Source organism: Siphateles boraxobius, unplaced genomic scaffold, assembly GCF_051911475.1.
Source record: "Siphateles boraxobius isolate OS27281-9 unplaced genomic scaffold, OSU_SipBor_1 22, whole genome shotgun sequence".
NCBI lineage: Eukaryota > Metazoa > Chordata > Actinopteri > Cypriniformes > Leuciscidae > Siphateles > Siphateles boraxobius.
This window is the reverse complement of record NW_027508833.1, coordinates 33,166,851-33,186,126: the sequence shown is the minus strand read 5'-3', so window position 1 is coordinate 33,186,126 and position 19,276 is coordinate 33,166,851. Positions and strand designations below refer to the sequence as shown.

Below are 19,276 nucleotides of genomic sequence, written 5' to 3'. Positions count from 1 at the left end.
TGTTACCCACCAGGTGTCAGGTAACTACATTTCTGGCTGTTTTTTCCGACAGACATCATAAACGTATGCAGACGACAGGAAGGAGACAAGTTTATGTTCTTCTGCTGATTCCAGACAACAGTCTGGCAAACTACTGGCTCAGCTCCGTGTAAACAAGGATGTTGTCACCATCCTTCTTGGTATTCTAGCAGGACATTGTGTGAAGGTTACTAGGTTTACAGGCCTTGTCGCTGTTGCGTTGTCATGACGACAAAAGACAGAATATCATTTTACACACTTTTCTACCACTTCAGTCTCATGCTAACACATATAATATAAAACAGTATGTATTTTAATGTTTATTGCCTGGTCTCATTTACTTAAATTGTAGGTGTTTTTTCTTTAACTGAGGGATAAAAACAACCTAATTTTCCGTTGGACATAGACATAGAAATGTCACAAATGCTGTCGACTGACCCTACCTTGTATTCAACTCATTCCATTCCTTCAAATGTTTCCAGTTATCCTCATGATGTCTAGGTGCAAGGGAATTTTAGTTTTCCACATCAAATCCTCAATGACTGAACAATTTGTCCAGAATACTTTCTGCCAACCTTTTTGATTGAGTCGAGACCTTAGAAACAGCAGGGTCAGGTTGACGTGATGACATGCTCTGTGAAACAGAACAACTGAAGATGTCTACAGTTCAACAATGCCATAGACACACAGTTTCCTCTGAAATGAGCCACTCGGGTGCTGCACAGGTCCCTTCCATTAAACACACTGTAAATCTTTACTTTACTATGTTCAAAGTATCTGGACATGAATTTTCCAAGTCTCCACAGCCCACTTCATAAGCACCATTAATAAAAGAGCTGCATGAAAACAAGGGCCCTTGTTGGGTAGTGAGCATCACTTGATTGTGTTCTTCTGGGATTCTCTTAAAAAGTGGGAACAAGCTTTTTTTTTTTAAAATCCTATTTTAATACAATACAAGAAACGGGAGGTCATGATGAAAGCTATCATGCATGTATGAGATGTGTTGTATAAAAGAAGATGACAAAGAAAGATAAATACTGTACATTGGAAAATAAGACATTTTTTCTCCTTTGGAGATAAAATAGAAATCTACTTTTCTCTCCTCCAGAAGGTGAGTGGGAAAGACTGATTTATATGAAGGGATGGTAATGAGTATAGCATGAAAAAAGAGGAGAACAATGCTGAATGTATTTCCGATTGCGACTGCAGGGGGCCTGGTGGGAGAGAGATCTTGCGTCTGATTAAGCATGACTTCTTTAGCAGACCCAGGGCAAACAAACAAACAAACAAACAAACAAACATAGGAAATTTTGCATAATGAAATGAGTCAGAAAATAAATCACATTATCCATTCTGGCAACACTAAACGCCTAAAACAGCATTATCTATGTTTTGTGACAGAAAAAAAATCTTTTACATCTACATTTGTATCATTAAAATGTCATCAGTGGGGGAGGCTGAGATTATTTTGTTTTATTGAAGCTATAAAGCCATAATGTGCCGAAACAGTCTGTAAAACAATAATAAATGTAATCACCATAAAAATGTTTTAATAATAAATAATTTTAAACTTTTTTTTTATTTCAAAGAGTGATGAAACCCTACCATTAACCCAAATTCCACTGAAATTGTTTCTCATTTACTCAGTAATGCATGCATGATTTCTAATTAATTCATATTTATAATTAATAAATCCATGTTGCTGTAAGTGCCAAGCTGGTTAAAACATGGTACGGTTTTATCTGCTGAAATTGAAAGACTGATGTTCTCAGCAAATCTCTTTGAATCCTCCTGGCAATGACATTTAACAGATTCAGGTGTATGACCTTCATACATACAAACAAACAAAAAATATCGGCAAAAATTGGGGAAAAAAGTAAAAAGACATTAATGCATGAGTTCAGTGGTGTTTTGGATTCCATCCTGTGGTGGGCATTTGGATATGTGTGACAGGCAAGTTAAGTCATTATATATATATATATATATATATATATATATATATATATATATATATATATATATATATATAAAAATCCTACTCTAGGAGCCCCTAAAGGGACCTTTGCAAAAAATTGTTTTAAAAATTAAAAATAAAAAAAAAATATTATTAAAAAAATTAAATTATCTTACAGACTTTCATGTTTCAACGGAAACTATTGAAAAGTTTCTTGTGCGCACAGGATTTTTTTTTGCATGCTCATTTGCATGCTTTTTGCAATGCGTGAGCATTACAATTTCCGGTTTATGTATAATAACCTATTTCCTTTGTGCGTCACTTTGTGCATTACTAGGAAGTAAATGAGAGTATGCATGCACATGAATTAATAAAGACCTATTTGCTCAAAATGTGGCTTTCGTTAGGGCAATACGTCATATTTCTAGGTCTTATGTCCGTTTTAATGGATTTAAATCTGTGGCGGCCGATTAACCACACTGTGACATGGGCTGATATATACGTGCATATTTTGTGTCCAAGCGCATTATTTTCTTTTAAAATAATTTGATAAATTCATGACATATGTCACTTATGGACGATGACGCAGTTTTCTTCTAGAAACAAACTTTTTTGTATTATTTTCACATTATCTTCACACTATCACTGTGAAGCTGCTTTGATAAAATTTGCATTGTAAAAAAGCGCTACATAAATAAAGGTGACTTGATTTGACTTAATTCTATAAAACCTATTTATTTTGAATTCATTTTTAGTACATTCTAATAGTACATATTATTTTATGTTTTGTCATCTTAAACCCCCAAAATTTCAGGTGGTGCAACTGTCCGAACAAATTCTATCTGAAATGGTGTCCTAATAATATATATTTTTTTCAAAACTAAATACTATGGCATCATTTTAGGTTTGAAACCTTTCACATAAACAAATTTTCCATGTCATGTGGTAAAACTACAGTATTGTCACATGTCTGTCCTGTCTTGTTATGCACATGGGTGTTTTGTTATTTTGAGCCATGTGCTTTTGTCATTGTTTAATCCCTCCCCCTTGTTATCTGATTATTGGTTTCATTGCTCCACCTGTCTGTCTCGTTACCCTCCTTTGTTTGCCTCCCTATTTAGTCTTCCTGTGTTTGCTGTCCTGTGTTCGTTTGTTGTATTTGTTACGCGTTTTGTATGCTGTGCCTGTTCCTGCCCTGCCCTGTCTGTTTTTGGATTTAGTTTTGGTTTGTTTATTTAATGTTTTGTCCTATTAAAACACTTCTTCTCTGCACTTGAATCCACGGAATTATTCCCGGTCCCACCGTGTTAGAACGAACGAGCCCATGTGGATTCAGCGGAGCGAACTCTCTCCTGAGGAGAGAGAGAATGGGATTTCTTTGTTTAAGTACCTCTCTATGTGCGCTCAAAGGAATGAGGAGAGGAGGGCAGCAGAGTCTTCCTCACGGGTCTCATCAGGAATGAAGTCATCATATCTGGATCCGTCAAGCGGGGGGACTTCATCGATGGTTTTAGCCAGCCTCGTGTCTGCACACATCCATCAGAAAAGACGGAGGAGGAGGAAGAGACCAGCGTCTGCCCAGTCAGAGACTGTTCACGTTCCGGCTGCCCAGCCGGAGATTGTTCACGTCACGTCTGCCCAGCGGGAGACTGTTCACGTCACGTCTGCCCAGCGAGAGACTGTTCACATTCCCGTCTGCCCAGCGAGAGACTGTTCACGTCACGTCTGCCCAGCGAGTGACTGTTCGAGTCACGTCTGCCCAGCGAGAGACTGTTCACGTCACGTATGCCCAGCGAGAGACTGTTCACGTCACGTCTGCCCAGCGAGAGACTGAGCACGTCACGTCTGCCCAGCGAGAGACTGTTCACGTCACGTCTGCCCAGCGAGAGACTGTTCACGTCACGTCTGCCCAGCGAGAGACTGTTCACGTCACGTCTGCCCAGCGAGAGACAGTTCACGTCACGTCTGCCCAGCGAGAGACTGTTCACGTCATGTCTGCCCAGCGAGAGACTGAGCACGTCCAGTCTGCCCAGTCTGACACTGAGCACGTACAGTCTGCCCAGTCTGACACTGAGCACGTACAGTCTGCCCAGTCTGACACTGAGCACGTACAGTCTGCCCAGTCTGACACTGAGCACGTACAGTCTGCCCAGTCTGAGATTGAACACGTACAGTCTTGCCAGTCTGAGACTGAGCACGTACAGTCTGCCCAGTCTGAGATTGAGCACGTACAGTCTGCCCAGTCTGAGACTGAGCACGTACGGTCTGCCCAGTCTGACACTGAGCACGTACAGTCTGCCCAGTCTGACACTGAGCACGTACAGTCTGCCCAGTCTGAGATTGAGCACGTACAGTCTGCCCAGTCTGAGACTGAGCACGTACGGTCTGCCCAGTCTGAGACTGAGCACGTACAGTCTGCCCAGTCTGAGCCGGTGTCTGTTCCTGAGCCGGTGTCTGTTCCTCCAGAGGCAGAGCCAGTGCCATGGTCGCCCTTGCCCTGGCCGCCCGAGGGGACTTCACCGCCCTGGCCGCCCGAGGGGTCTTCACCGCCCGATGGGTCGTCTGCTTCGCCTTGGCCGCCCGATGGGTCGTCTGCTTCGCCCTGGCCGTCCGATGGACTGTCTGCTTCACCCTGGCCGCCCGATGGACTGTCTGCTTCGCCCTGGCCCCCGGCTAAACCATCACCCCCTGTTTCTGTTCTCTTTCATGGACCTGGCCCCCCATCCCTCCCCCTGATCCTCCACCATTCCAGCTCCCTCCTGAACTCTTGTGTTGTGTGTTTTGCCCTGGTCTGTCTCTCCTGTTCCCCCCCTGGCCTGTCCTTCCTCTCCCACCCGGGTCGGATGGAGCGTCTGGTAGCCGCTCCGTAGGGAGGGGGTTATGTCACATGTCTGTCCTGTCTTGTTATGCACATGGGTGTTTTGTTATTTTGAGCCATGTGCTCTTGTCATTGTTTAATCCCTCCCCCTTGTTATCTGATTATTGATTTAATTGCTCCACCTGTCTGTCTCGTTACCCTCCTTTGTTTGCCTCCCTATTTAGTCTTCCTGTGTTTGCTGTCCTGTGCTCGTTCGTTGTATTTGTTACGCTTTTTTATGCTGTTCCTGCCCTGCCTTGCCTGTTTTTGGATTTAGTTTTGGTTTGTTTATTTTATGTTTTGTCCTATTAAAACACTTCTTCTCTGCACTTGAATCCACGGAATTATTCCCGGTCCCACCGTGACAAGTATACTGTATATAAGTACAACTATTTGGTTGTACCACCTGACATAAAAACGTCAAAAAATGTATTTTAAATGTTATTTAACAGTTGAAACGACTCAAAAATATGCATCACATCAGTTTTTGAAAAGATAAAAAAAAACCACCTTTTTGGAAGATTTATTTGTCAATTACCTATTTATATTGTCCCATATACATATTTTTACTGCCAATTAAACAATATTGATAAAGTAAAAATGCTGTATTTCATAAGATCAAAACACCCTTTGTTAAACCACTTTGTTGGATTTAACGCATCCTTACAGGTGGTGCTGATTTTCTTCATTCAATTCTAACAGATTGTGAGCAATGCCATATACATAAAAGACTTAAGATAGTGTTGTGTTATATTAAGGGGAGGCTCACGCAACCTTAAATGACAAACACATAAGAAGCTGGATCCAGCCTTGTACTAGACAAACCACTCTTACAAAATGCAAAATTTGAGCACTTTTAATCAGCACAATGCACACGGCCGAATTGTGGCATAGTAAAATATCAGTTACGCAAAGGAAATAGTTTATATTAGGCTATATATAAATGGTAAATTGTAACACGTGAGCATGCAAAAAAATTTCTGTGCATATAAAATAGTTTCTTGTGAGCATGCAAAAAGTTTCTTGTGCGAAAGTCTGTATATTTTTAATTTCTTGCAAAGGTCCCTTTAGAAGCTCTGTAAAAACCAGCTACCCTCTTTTATTTGTAAAGATTAAGAATAGCTCACCAGTGGTGGAGGAGATGTTGACGTCTATGCTGATCTCTGGTATCCCTCCGTTCTTTAGTGAGGCCACACAGGTGTAAGTGCCAAAGTCAGTAAACTTGAGGTCGATGATGTCCAGGTTTGTGGTTCCTGGGGCAACGTCTGGGTCAGTCTGGGTAATGACCATCCGCTCTGAGCTACGCAGTGGACGGCCATTCTTAAGCCAACTGAACATCAGCTCCTCGGGCGGCGTGGCCTCCACCTGACAGGATATCTTCACCTCTCTGCCGATCTGGATGTTGTCATCATTATGATAGGGGTCTGGTGTGATCCAGAACCGGCCCTTCTTCAGAGCTGTGTGGACAGAATGAAATGCAACCGATTTAATAAGAACAATGATGTTCATGTGGATATTTCTTCAACTTTGGCCAATTTTCACCCTTTAATTGTTAGAAAATACACTCAAGACACACTCTAACTAGTTTATTTCACAGGGGATTTTTTTTATTATTAAGTTATTTAGGACTGTCATGATTCCTCGATTATATTTGAGTGCTAAAAATTTTTGATCGCAATTTTACCTGTGCCAATTAAAGGTGCAGTGTGTGATTTTTAGCAGCATTTTTAGCGGATTCTAGTGGTGAGGTTGCGAATTGCAACCAACAAAAGTTAGTGTCAGTGTTTTATTTGCTGACTTTAGCTAGCTTCCTTGCAAGAAGAACAACATAGTAACGAAATGCGTTTGTCTGTTTAGGGCTACTGAAACATGTCGGCGATTTCAATGTAAGGGGACCCGCGGTGTATGTAGATAGAAATGGCTCATTCTAAGGAAATAAAAAGATAACGGTTCATTAAGTAAGGTCCTTATACACCACTGAATACATAGCTATGTATATGATATTGCATTTCTGTCAACAGATCTTCCTTAAATATTACACAATGCAAAAACCTTTAACCGGCAAAATACCTTAAGTGGGGCATTCCACAGACTTGAAGTGCATTATTAGACCTTTATCACTGCACAATAAATTAAAACAATTCAAAAATCATAATATGGCATAGTGCTATATTGAAATCACACAGGCTGCGATTCAATGAATTAAATATATGCACTGCGGATTTCAGGGTGAAGTGCGGCAATTTAATAATTTAAATGCATGAAAGTTACACCTTTCAGCGGTTCAGAGTGGCTTAGTTCACAGTACATGCTGCTCTACAGTAACTCAGTCTCTGCATGTGCTGTTTGTTTGGGTTTACAATAAAGTGCATTTGGGAACGCATATAAAGTCTGACACGCTTTGTGTTTCATAGCGAAGTATTGCACTGTTATCATTTACATGTGTGGAGCGTGTCTCAGCAGCTGAGTTAACAAACTCTATCTCTGCATATGCTGTGAGTTTGAGTTGCTTATAACGTTCACGCAACGTAAATTTGAGGTTGTAAATTAAAACTACTTTTAATGTAAATCATTTATAAACCTATGCCAACAGAAGTATACATCGATTTATCCTAAAGAAGTGGCAAAAAATGAAAGATTAAGTGGATATTTGAATTAAATGTTGTTTGGCTAATATTAAACAAAGATTTGATCATACTGTAAAGTGTAACAACAATAATCACCAGGCTGTTGGCACCCTATGCAGACATTTCATATAACACAAAATGTACATAAGTTGATTATGTTTATATTATTCCATTGTGTATTTTAACTGTGTTGTTCAATAAAACCATATTAATAATTGCTTTTAAAACTTTATTTGAATAATTATTGCCTCATTTTTAATATTTATGTATTTGAAGTCATTTTAAAGGCTACTGTTCACTTAGGTCTATTTTTATAACAAAAAAACAAAAAAATCTGATTACTAATTAATCGTCTAAATAATCGACCGATTAATCAATTATCAAAATATTCATTAGTAACAGCCCAAAAGTAATTTATCATTAAAATGTCCACCACAGTATAATTTAATATTTTTAGTTTTTAGCGTGCAGTGTTGAAAATGACATTGATGCAAATGACATTTGGAACATTTTGGACTCTTTTGCCTTGCTAAGGATAATTTAATTACTAAAATTTTACATAAGCTAAATAAACACAAACTATATTTTAACACTTTTTGCATAATTTTAAAAAATTACAGCTTGATTGTAAATAATATTTTATTATTATTATTATTATTATATTTCTAATTAAAATATATTTAAAACACTAAATATGTTTTAGTATTGTATAAAATAATACTGTTTGAATACTATTTTGTATAATTTCAATCATATTTACCTTGATTTTCATCACACTTCAAATGTCTCATTTATTCTCAAGCACGCTCTGCATTGTCATCTCTGGTAAGCAATTGCAACTATTTTTCTTAAAATAAAAGGAGCAAAAATCAATGAGTACAGTAAAATATTTAGTTTTTAAAATTATTTATACATATTTTATATTAAATATTTACTTAATACAGTTTTATATGATAATATAACAATATACTTTTTTTATTTTTTTTATTTCTGGTATGTAAAAGTACCTGGTGTTGAAGAAACACCCATTAATAAAGGCACTTTCGCTTTATAAAATATCGGTTTGCTCAAGAAGCAGTAACGCACTGCACATTTTCTTATCATAAAGTCTCTTAATCTCTTCATACAATATTTGTACTGCATGGTTAATGATGCATTAAATGCAGTGCGTCAGTTTACATAGCTAAAAGGTCTTTGCTTAATGTAATTTCAAAACAGTTTAATATACTTTTCCACAATTCATCCACACCACTGCTTTTGAAGTCATTATCACTGTGACAAGCCAGTGACATAAAAATGACAAAACATAACATGTTAAAAAAATACCCATGGGCTATTGTTAAGGAATGGAGGTGTGTGACTACCATCTTAGCAAGTAAATACAGCACAAACAACGCTGGATCTTAAAATACATCCTCCCACTATCACCCTGAATAAGGTGAGAGATAAACAGAGGGCCCCTCAAGACACACACACACACACACACACACACACACACACACACACACACACACACACACACACACACACACACACACACACACACACACACACACACACACACACACACACACACACACACACACACGTGATATTATTTAGATAAGGGATTGTCAAGGAGTCGCGCACTTTCTCTGTTCGGAAGAGAACAGACGTTTCCTTCCACAGAACCTCAGTCCTTTGGCACTGACATTAAGAAGAACTCTGACTCAACCACACTGACATCTACAGAGTTGGAAATGATGTAAGAACGGCGTGACATGACACACACTTTCCACACTACTCCACACATGCTAATGAGTTAATCTTTGCAAGGCTGGATTGAGCGATCTTGCGCACTGTGAACTCACATTCAGAAATAACTCCAACTCAAAGCCACACCAGACTGAACAGCAGCTATTTTAGGATCTTTGCAAGTTAAAACCACACAGTAAATAAGCCGAAACAGAAACCCGCCATTCTCAAGAAAAATTATCTTTTGTAAAGTCGCAAAGTCAACATGATATCAAAACTGACTCCCTAATAAAAATTCCTGGTGTTGTTTTTATGATTCAATTATTCATTGAATTTATTGGAAAAAAAAAAAATCTAAAATTCAATTTTATTTTATATATATGTATATATATTACATTTTGAAATAGTCTCTTATGCTCACCAAGGAACGCTGCACTTATTTGATCAAAAAACTCACTGACCTAAACTTATATATCAATATATAAACCTCTCTTCACCTGTCACAGAGACCAATGTTCACAATTTGATCAGTTCCTGATGGATAAGTCCTGCACTACCTTTTTTCTTGTTCTTTTGGGAAATGTCACATTACACAAGTAAATGGGTTGTGAATGCAGTTTTTCTAAAGTCACGTTGACTTCAACAAAACACAACTGCATATTTATGAGATTTTGGAGGTTTCTTTTTTGTTTTACTTTTCATTAGCGCTCACTGCTCTCTTTACAATAGGAGTAAAGGGGTCAGAGACACACAAACAAATGTCACCCAATGGGATCCCAAGTCTCAAGCTAGCCATGAGCCAAAGCAAAACACCACAATCTCATTTCCCAGTCATTTTTGAGAATGCTGTGCATCTGGCCCTAATTATTAATCAGTGACTGAATTATTTAAAAACAGCTTTTAGGAAATCTTATTAACTAATTTATTTGCATTAATTCTGCACATTTTACAATCTGTTACAATCTGGACTGCTAAGAGAGGATGTTTCAAGGTGGGCTACGATGCTGATACTGGCAGAGACTCTGAATATTATGAGATAGATGACAACAAAGAGCTGTAACTTTGCAGGGTTGCTTTATGCAAGGTTCGGCTCAGCAGGCCTTTCCTTACTGGTCAATTTGTGACTTAATCAATAGCTGAATATGGTGAGATAGCTGTGCACTCTTTGGTGAGGCCATAAAACGTGCAGGGTGTTAATGCTTTCGAGTCCAGTTCTGTCATTATCAAAAAGCACTGCAGGTAAGCAATTACCAAGAGACAAGCTGCTTAATCTTTCCAGAACATTTGATGTCAGGTTGCTACACGTTGAGAGTTTGACTATGATTTCTTACAGTAATCCGCTGTAATAACATCTCTTGAAATTTCAAAAACACTTAAAATGGAAATCCAACTTTTTGCTTCAACTTTTAATGAGCTTTTCAACAGAAGAATATATCAAGGAGCTCCTAGGAGACAACACAGCGGTTTCTCACCACCATTTGCACCTGTTTTGTAACTGTTTGTTTTATGAAACGTCTGGGAAAGAATTAAGACATCACCTCGAATTACTGATAAGCTTTTTTGCATTCCACAAACACAATAATAATGCTCAAATACGATAACTTTATGGCATCAAACATATGCAGAAGATATTGATGGATGCATTTCAAATGATTTTGTTCTAGATGGGTCTTTTCTTTGTGATATTATAATTAGTTAGTTATTTCCTCAGCTCAGCACTCACCTCGGATCATTGTCAACAAAATTGTTGCATTATATGAAAATCGATAATCCTTTTGACTAGCCCTGCATAGTCGTGCAATCAGAGTGAATAGATACAGTGAATAGTTGAGAAAAGTCTTTTACTGATGAATATGTGGTGCCGCACACAAGCACTTTTCTTTACTTATATTATCTTATGCAACCATGGAAATTTAAAAGGAATCTTTAAAGTAGTTTTCTTCATGGCCACATTTGCACTAGTCAATTGCCCCTTTTTAGACAGCAAATCTGGAGATCCAGACTTACTCTGCATTGCTGAATATTGCATGAAGAGTGTGTCAATTGCAAATGGAACGTTGTTATTTGGACACAACTGCCTGGAACGTAACAAGCAATAACCAGTTCAATTCAAACAATATTTTTTCAAACAGATATAATGCACTGGGTCTCATTCACTAACTGTCAGTAAAAAAAATTTGCACAGAAATCATGGTTCATTGGTAAGTTTGCACCAGCAAAAACCATAGAGCTGGGAGCTCTAGAAACATGGAGGGCTATGCCAGAATGTTCTATAAAAATATTCATATTTTATAATAAATATTGTAATTTTTATTTACAGTTTACATTATGTAAATATTTTTATTAAAATATAATATATTATATTATATTATATTATATCATATCATAAAAATAAATATTTGGCTGTGTACACTATTAACTGCAGGCATGCACTCCCTGATAAAAATCAAGAAAAATTATTTATTCATCAAAAAGAGAATGAGGCTCAGAACAAATTTATGCAGAATGCACCTGTTTAGAGGAAATTTTACATGAAAATCTTTTCTGTGCATGCAAATAGTGTATAAAAAATATAGAAATAATAGTGAATGATAACCACTTGTCATATTCCCTATCAACATAAAGCCCCACCAACAAGATGTGAGTCCTCCCATTAGAGGAGAAGAAATGGTTGAATACAAATCTGTTCTAGCCGTAGTATATCACCACTGCAGCAGTCTGCTAATAGTCACCACCTAATCAAAAGCAACTGAATTCTCTATTATCCATTTTATTTAGCGGAAATATAAGTCAAGTAGTGCAATGTACGAGGGGATCATCGTGAGCCCAGCTAATTTGAAAACAGCTTTATAGGCAAAAGCTGCATTCAGTCATTACATCCAGTGGAATCTCATCAATGTGCCCTCACATTCACAATACTGACACATTGCATTGCTAAAGACAATGAAAAGTTCCCACAGCAATTCTGCTGAGAAAACAGTTGATGTGAATGACCATCAAAATGATTCAGAACACAATTTCCATATCAGAAATATGACCAATTTCAGCAGCCAGGGAAAGGGGGATGGTAGGACCGATCTTTGCATGCCTGTTTTGATTGCTTGGTGGAAAGTGGCCCAAACGGGAGATGATATCTTCTCTGTAAATAAATAAAAAGATGAGTTTCTATGGCAGTGTGCAGGCTCAGCAATACCCTCCCTTCCATCCCCTTAGCTAATAAATATCTTATAAAGAACGTTGGGTTATTTTGCAGTTATCTGCAGAGCAGACCCTGCAACATTTGGCATAATCTGCTGAAGACTACTGACAAGGCTCAGTATTTGAGTGATAACTGGGGAAGGGTGGGGTGTGTTTTATTGATGATGCTGCCAGCGGGTGGTGGAACAGAGCTGTCAGAAAAGGCCTTATTCAGGGATGGCTATCTGGTCACTCCCACCTGGGTGCCACTGAATGACGGCCCATTACGCCTCTCATCAGACCAATCTGCCCCCAAGTAATCCCTGCACTGTGTTTGCTCTGTATAGGAACCAAGCAAGATTACAGAAGACCTTTATTTCTTTCTTTTTTGTGTGTTGAACTAAAAATGAAAATTCTGTCATCATTTACTCACCCTCATGTCAGTCCAAAACCATTTTTTTCTTCCATGCAATTACAATTCAGCTTCAAAAGCATCATGTATAGTGACAGGAATTGTAAGGCATTTAAAGATTCCAATTCCTTTAAACAATTTTCTTGAATTTGAGGAAGATACAATGTAAAATGTAAAATGACACACGCACGCACGCACGCACACACACACACACACACACACACACACACATACACACACTAATTTGCTCATGAATCAGTATTTGCATCCTTAATTAAATAATGATAGTTTATTGACATTCCATAAAATCCACAGGAATCTGTTAATTGTGTCATCTTATATCTTTCTGTGTTGACAGTAATATTACCTGCCAAAACATCACAGTATTCCCTTACAACAAACCATGGGTCACTAAAGAATTGAAAAGTGTTCTGAATAAAAAGAAACACATTTTTTATACAGGGAGTAGCCAGGAAAAGAAGGAAATCAATAGAGAAGTAAGGAGTGGGATAAGGAAAGCTAAAATCATGTATAAGGATAAGGTGGAACACAAGTAAGGTGGAACACAATCCCCACAAGTGGGGATCTTCGTGCAGCTTGGAGGGGAATCAAAGCAATGTCCTCAGTTACTCAGGGAAGCGGTGACAGCAGGAAACCTATAACATCTAGTGGAATAAATGATGTTGATCTCCCGAATGCTTTAACAATTTCTATTCTCGTTTTGAAAAACATGATTTTTCTGAAAATATTTTTTGTTCGAGAGAGTCTCTATTTTCTCAAAATGATGTCACCATCAGTCAAGAGTGTATCAGGGACCATCTGAAAAAGGTTAACACCAGGAAGGCGCCTGGACCTGATCTTGTCTGTGGGCGGACACTGCGCTATAGTGCCGACCAGCTGAGCAGTGTCCTCCAGCACATCTTTCAGATGTCACTGGAGAGTAGTGTAGTTCCCACTCTCTGGAAATCCTCTAAAGTGATCCCAGTTCCTAAGATCAGAAAACCAGAGCAACTAAATGATTTCAGGCCTGTTGCTTTAACATCACTAATTATGAAGGTATTCGAAAAAATCATTAAAAACCTGGTGCTATCATCTGTAGAGGGAAGACTTGACCCCCTGCAATTTGCATATCGAGCGGGGAGGGGTGTAGAGGATGCAAAGCTTTTTATCTTGAATAGTGTATATAAGCATTTAGACAAACCGAAATCCCATGCCAGGCTTCTGTTTGCAGACTTTTCTTCAGCTTTTAATACAATACAACCACATCTTTTAATAGACAAGCTGCTGTGTGATTTTAACTTGCCTCACCAACTTGTTTTATGGATTTTAGATTTTTTTAACTGTTAGAGAGCAGAGGGTCTCTGTAAATGGTAATTTCTCAGACTCCTTATTGCTCTCCACAGGATCACTTCAAGGGTGTGTCCTTTCACCCCTTCTCTTATCATGTACACTGCAGAAGCGCCCAGGAGAATAGCTATTTGGTGAAGTTTTCTGATGACACTGTGTTGTTGTCACTCCTCCAAGGTCCAGTATCTGACCATGGAATGCTCTGACTGACTTTATCTCATGGTGTGATAACCATTAAACTCTTAATGGTTCAGACTCATCAAACTCTTAAAACTCTTAAATTCTGTGTAGGTTTGTTTATGGGGGGGGGGGGTTCTTAAATTTGCACATATTGACTGTTTGTATATTGTGAAAATGTGTGTGATTTGTGTTATGTACTGTTGCAAACATGCTGCTCTTAACTAATTACCCCTTGTGGGATTACTAAAGTTGATTGAATTGAATTGAATTGTAAAAACAACTGAATTTATTCAATTTATTTGGCTAACAGTGGAGCAAGCAATTAGTTAACGTACTAGATTGGCTTAGTTTAGTTTATGTTAAAACTGTGTAAATGGATGTACAATTTATATCAAATTAAATCTTAAATATTATAACAAAATATTGTCATGAGTGTATTTGCTTAATCCACTATACTGCTCTATATCTTCTCCTCACAAGACAAAGTCAAATAGAGCCACCTCTATTCTACCTTCATCCATCCTCCAGAGTTCAGCTTCCTCCCTAATAAGTGATTGGAGAAACAGTTCACCTCAAACACCACCCCATCTGGCTACACATGCTCTTTTTCCCATTGCAGGAGAAAAGGTCATATTTCAAATGGCCAGTACAGCTGCTATCATAGGGCTTTGTACAAGCAGCCAGCAGAGTGTGTTGGGATTAACCAACTTCCAAACCCTCCCATGTAATATCGTTTTCTCTCCAATCCCTTGCTTATTTTGTCCAACAAATGAGATTCCGCCATCTGTGCCGCAAAGAAGCTGCGCAGCTCAAGCTTGTAACGTCCCCTCTGACGATCTTATATTATTAAACCTTCCTCAATCTATGGAGCTACAGAATGGGCCTATCATTGTTATTTTATGCCCAATAATGTTGTTTCCATCCATAAGAAAAAGCATATAAAACCTAAATGGCCAACATGTCTAGGACAAAAAGGCAGCATTGGCAACAAATGAGCCATAAAGTCATGGCAATATTGCAACATTCATGGTTTCATGTGATGTAGTAGAAAATGAGTAGCTCCTCTGAAGGTGGTTGATACATGAAGAAGAGCAAAAAAGTAAGGTGAACGGCATTGTGGGAAGTTAATTTTGTTGTGGTGAGAGTCAATTAATACATTGCAATACTTTTAAAGTGTTATAAAAGCTCTGGATCATTAGGTATGCAAACTGTTTCTGCAACAGCGATTATAGGAAAGCAACCAGGACCAGAAACTGAGCCACCAGAGGATCAGTCTGTGTGAGTAAACAAAATCTAATGAAAACGAATGTTAAAATAATAGCATTTTAATATTACAATGAATGAATAATGCAAAAAGTGTCTCGGAAGGTTATGTATGGCAATAAATAACTGGCTTCTAATGTGGAATTTATCTATGGGATAATATACAGTCATCTGGTCATTAACGCAAAATAAAAAACCTACTTCGACCTGGTGAAGCAATAACACACGAGCAGCACAATTGCAAGTGCTATATTACCTTTACAATAAGTTAATACTAAGTCATATTTTAGACACAATTTTGCTATTTACTGCTATTTGCTTCAACAACACAGCAGCAGAATCGTTGCATACTGTACCTCTAAGCAGGTTTTTCGTTCTTGAATGATTCAGTTATTTTAATGAATCAGTTGAATGAATGATTCAATAGCTGTCTCATAAAGAAAATAATTCGCTTAATTTATAAAGGAATCAGTGATTTTGAATTAATTCATTGAATGAATTAATTAATGACACACTCATAATGAGTCACTTGTTTCATTCCTGAAATGATCAGCATTTTTTAAATTTTATTAAATGGTTGAATTAATGATACACTCGTAAAGAGAGTGACTGAATGAATCAGAAATTTCAACAATTGTTTAAACAAATTATTAATTTACAAAGATAGACAATTGTTTCATTCTTAAATTTGAATAATCATTTTGTATTTTTGAATTAATCGATTGAGTGAATTATTCAAAGTTGACCTACTGGTGCAATGAAGTAATTAGCAGAATTTTTTTGTAATATATCCCTACCATAATGCACAGACTGTCTCAAACAAACACAGAAAAGCAGAGTGACACAAACAGGGAAAAGTCCCAGTGCTGTTAGACTGTTATATCAGCGCTAACCGATCAGATTAGAGGACCAGAAATAACTGTTGTATAATTTATGATAATGTAAAGCTGACAGTACATTATCTTGTTTATTCCAAATAAATAGAAAAAAATAAATGGAGAATGATTATTGAACTGAGTTTAATAATTCTATTATTTGAGTGCTTAATAATTTTATTATTTGAGTGCTAAGTAAAACATTAAAATAGATATCACAGCAATTCCCCTTAACTAAACCAATCTCATCAGACCAAGGACATTTAAAGAGTTTTCTGGATATCAGAAAAACCATACTCAGAATGATACTGATACTTGAATGATACTAACCACAAACTAAAGTGCTCTTTGTTGTAAGGAGAGCTTGGAGAATCACACAGATTTCTTTCTTTGGTATGATCCTCTTCCCCTTTGCTATCTACCTCAGCAAGATGATCCTCCTCACTGGCAAGACATCTGACTCCCATCATACTCTCCAGCCTCACACACAAACCCAGCTCACTGGAAATGCGTAATCTCTCTGTGCTCCCCAGACCCGGTGAGTTGACAGACAGTAAGGGATTCACATTAAAACCTGGGCCTCCAGATGTGTAAACAGCTTTTTGTGCACACAGGGGATCAGCCTTGAGAAGGAGTAACTGTGAAGTAAGCTATAAAAGCTGCTCCAAACCGGGGATAGTAAAGCTTCTTCAGAGAGAGTCCCACACACAGATGCCTGAAAAAGCAAATCCTTTTCTCCATTTCACTCTGCTCTTTTGGCTAGATGTAATACGTCAAAGTCATGGATATTCATTACACTAGGTAATGACGCTGGCTGGAAAAGCACCTATTTATAAGACATTTCAAACCTTCAAGAAAGTTTCAACAAATACTTTTCTAATAACGCTTACAGTACGCAGTAGCAAAATCTTCGTCCTTTCACATCAGCTTCAAACCACAACTTGATTGTTTTTCGATGCATGCTGTAAGTCATTATTCATAATTGTAAACTGCATTCATTGTCAAGATATTTATTACCCACATGTATTGTCATTCTGCCTTCATGATAATCATTAAGTAATTCATTATGCACTGATAAATGGAAATGGGTATAATGGAAAATGCTGACAGCAAACTTGAGAGTCTTGTAAAACTTATTGAAGAAGGCAATTTACACTGAGTGTAAAGGAAACTAGATGTTATTTACACCCTAGTGTAAATACTAACAGACACTATTTGCATTTTGTCAGTATCTTATATACACGTTCAAAGTCTTATGCTCACAAAGACTACATTTTTTAATCAAACATACAGTAACAATAGTACATTTTGTGAAATGTTATTTGAATTTAAAATAACTGCTTTCTATTTTAAAATATTTTACATTTAATTTATTGAATTTTCATCCTCATTACTCCAGTCCAGTGTCACATGATCCTTCAGAAATTATTCTAATGCGCTGATTTGTGGCTTAAGTAAAATTCCTTATTATTATCAGTGTTGAAAACAGCTGCTTAATATTTTTGTGGAATTTTTCCCCCCCGAATTCATGAATAACTTCATACAAGTATTTATTTATTTATTTATTTATTTGCACAGTAAATGTTTTCCATTGGCTTCACAGCATGCGAGTGGCCGTAATTTTGTTCTTCATTTGCCTCATTCTAACTACCAGAATTATTCTACATAAGGGAGCAATTAAAATTCTAATGCTATAAATATAAATTAAGGCATATAAATAAAGATATTTGGCTTCACAAATATCATGTTTCTAAGGGTCAGACATGGTTAGATCTGAATTTTAGAATAACTTTAACCAAACAATAATTAATAATAGTAGATACAATAGATAATAATTTCTGATGAGAGCAGAGGGATCTGAAAATGCCACAAGCCTAATGCAAACTCAGGTCATCCACGCAAACATACACACTTCTCCAACATCAAAGTCACATATTTGATCGTTTTATCTGGTTCTACTAGACTCTTGGTGTGCACTGTGCGGCCAGTGCTATGTACAGTACACCTGCTGCAAATAAACAATTTCCAGAAACTATGATACATCAAGCACAAACAAACTAAACCAGCTCGGCCTCGAGGCCTCTCTTCTCACCTCTGACGACAATGTTGGTGGATTTCTTTGCAGGATTACCCACGTTGTTATTGGCTACACAGCTGTAAACACCAGCCTCATCCGTGCTCATGGCAGGTATAGTGAGGGTTCCACCATTGAGAACACTCTTCTTTGGAAGCTCTTCACCATTACGGACCCACGCCAGGGTCGGCTTGGGCTCGCCTCCAGAGATGATGCATACCAGAGTCACTGTCTGCCCAGGGTTGGCCACAATGGGGTCTTCCACAAGCAGCTTAATAGAGGGGGAGGCTAAAACAAAAACAGAAAATGTTAATCTTATCAGCTTCACATGGAAGACCTATTTTCTTACTTAAAGGAATACTCACACTTACATCACGTTTCACAACATGCTGACGTTTACATAAGCGAATGCACGAATGACAGCTGTCTGGAAGCGATGGTTTATAGTTTAAAATTTTAACAGTATTTTACTCACATACAGTATACACATTATTTTGCTTCAGAAGACATTTTATGATTACGTTTGTGTTCGTTTTGCATGGTTTTTGAAGCATCAACTTTGGGGGATCTATCCACTTGCATTATATGGACTCACAGTGTTGTTGCCAACTATTTTCAAAGGAAAGTAGCTAAAGCCTGCCCAAAAAAGTCGCTAAATGACGTCATGCGTCAGCTACCATATTCACTTGCGTTCTACCTGCCTAGTGTGTTTTCTCTCCTAATCCTTGCTTACATACTGTAATATAATGTAATATAAT

The 19,276-nt window shown here is 37.6% G+C and overlaps 1 protein-coding gene across 3 annotated transcripts in view; it reads right to left on the bottom strand.

The window, feature by feature from the left end:
• The window catches only part of mdga2a (MAM domain containing glycosylphosphatidylinositol anchor 2a), a 177,704-nt gene that overhangs the window by 61,357 nt on the left and 97,071 nt on the right, over window positions 1-19,276 (bottom strand). For all 3 annotated transcript variants that reach the window (XM_077239772.1, XM_077239771.1, XM_077239770.1), the window contains exons 6-7: window positions 18,537-18,806; window positions 5,957-6,286 (exon numbers count right to left, since the gene is read on the bottom strand). In XM_077239772.1, the coding sequence (XP_077095887.1) occupies window positions 5,957-6,286; window positions 18,537-18,806 (600 nt within the window). The remainder of the gene's footprint in view (window positions 1-5,956; window positions 6,287-18,536; window positions 18,807-19,276) is intronic.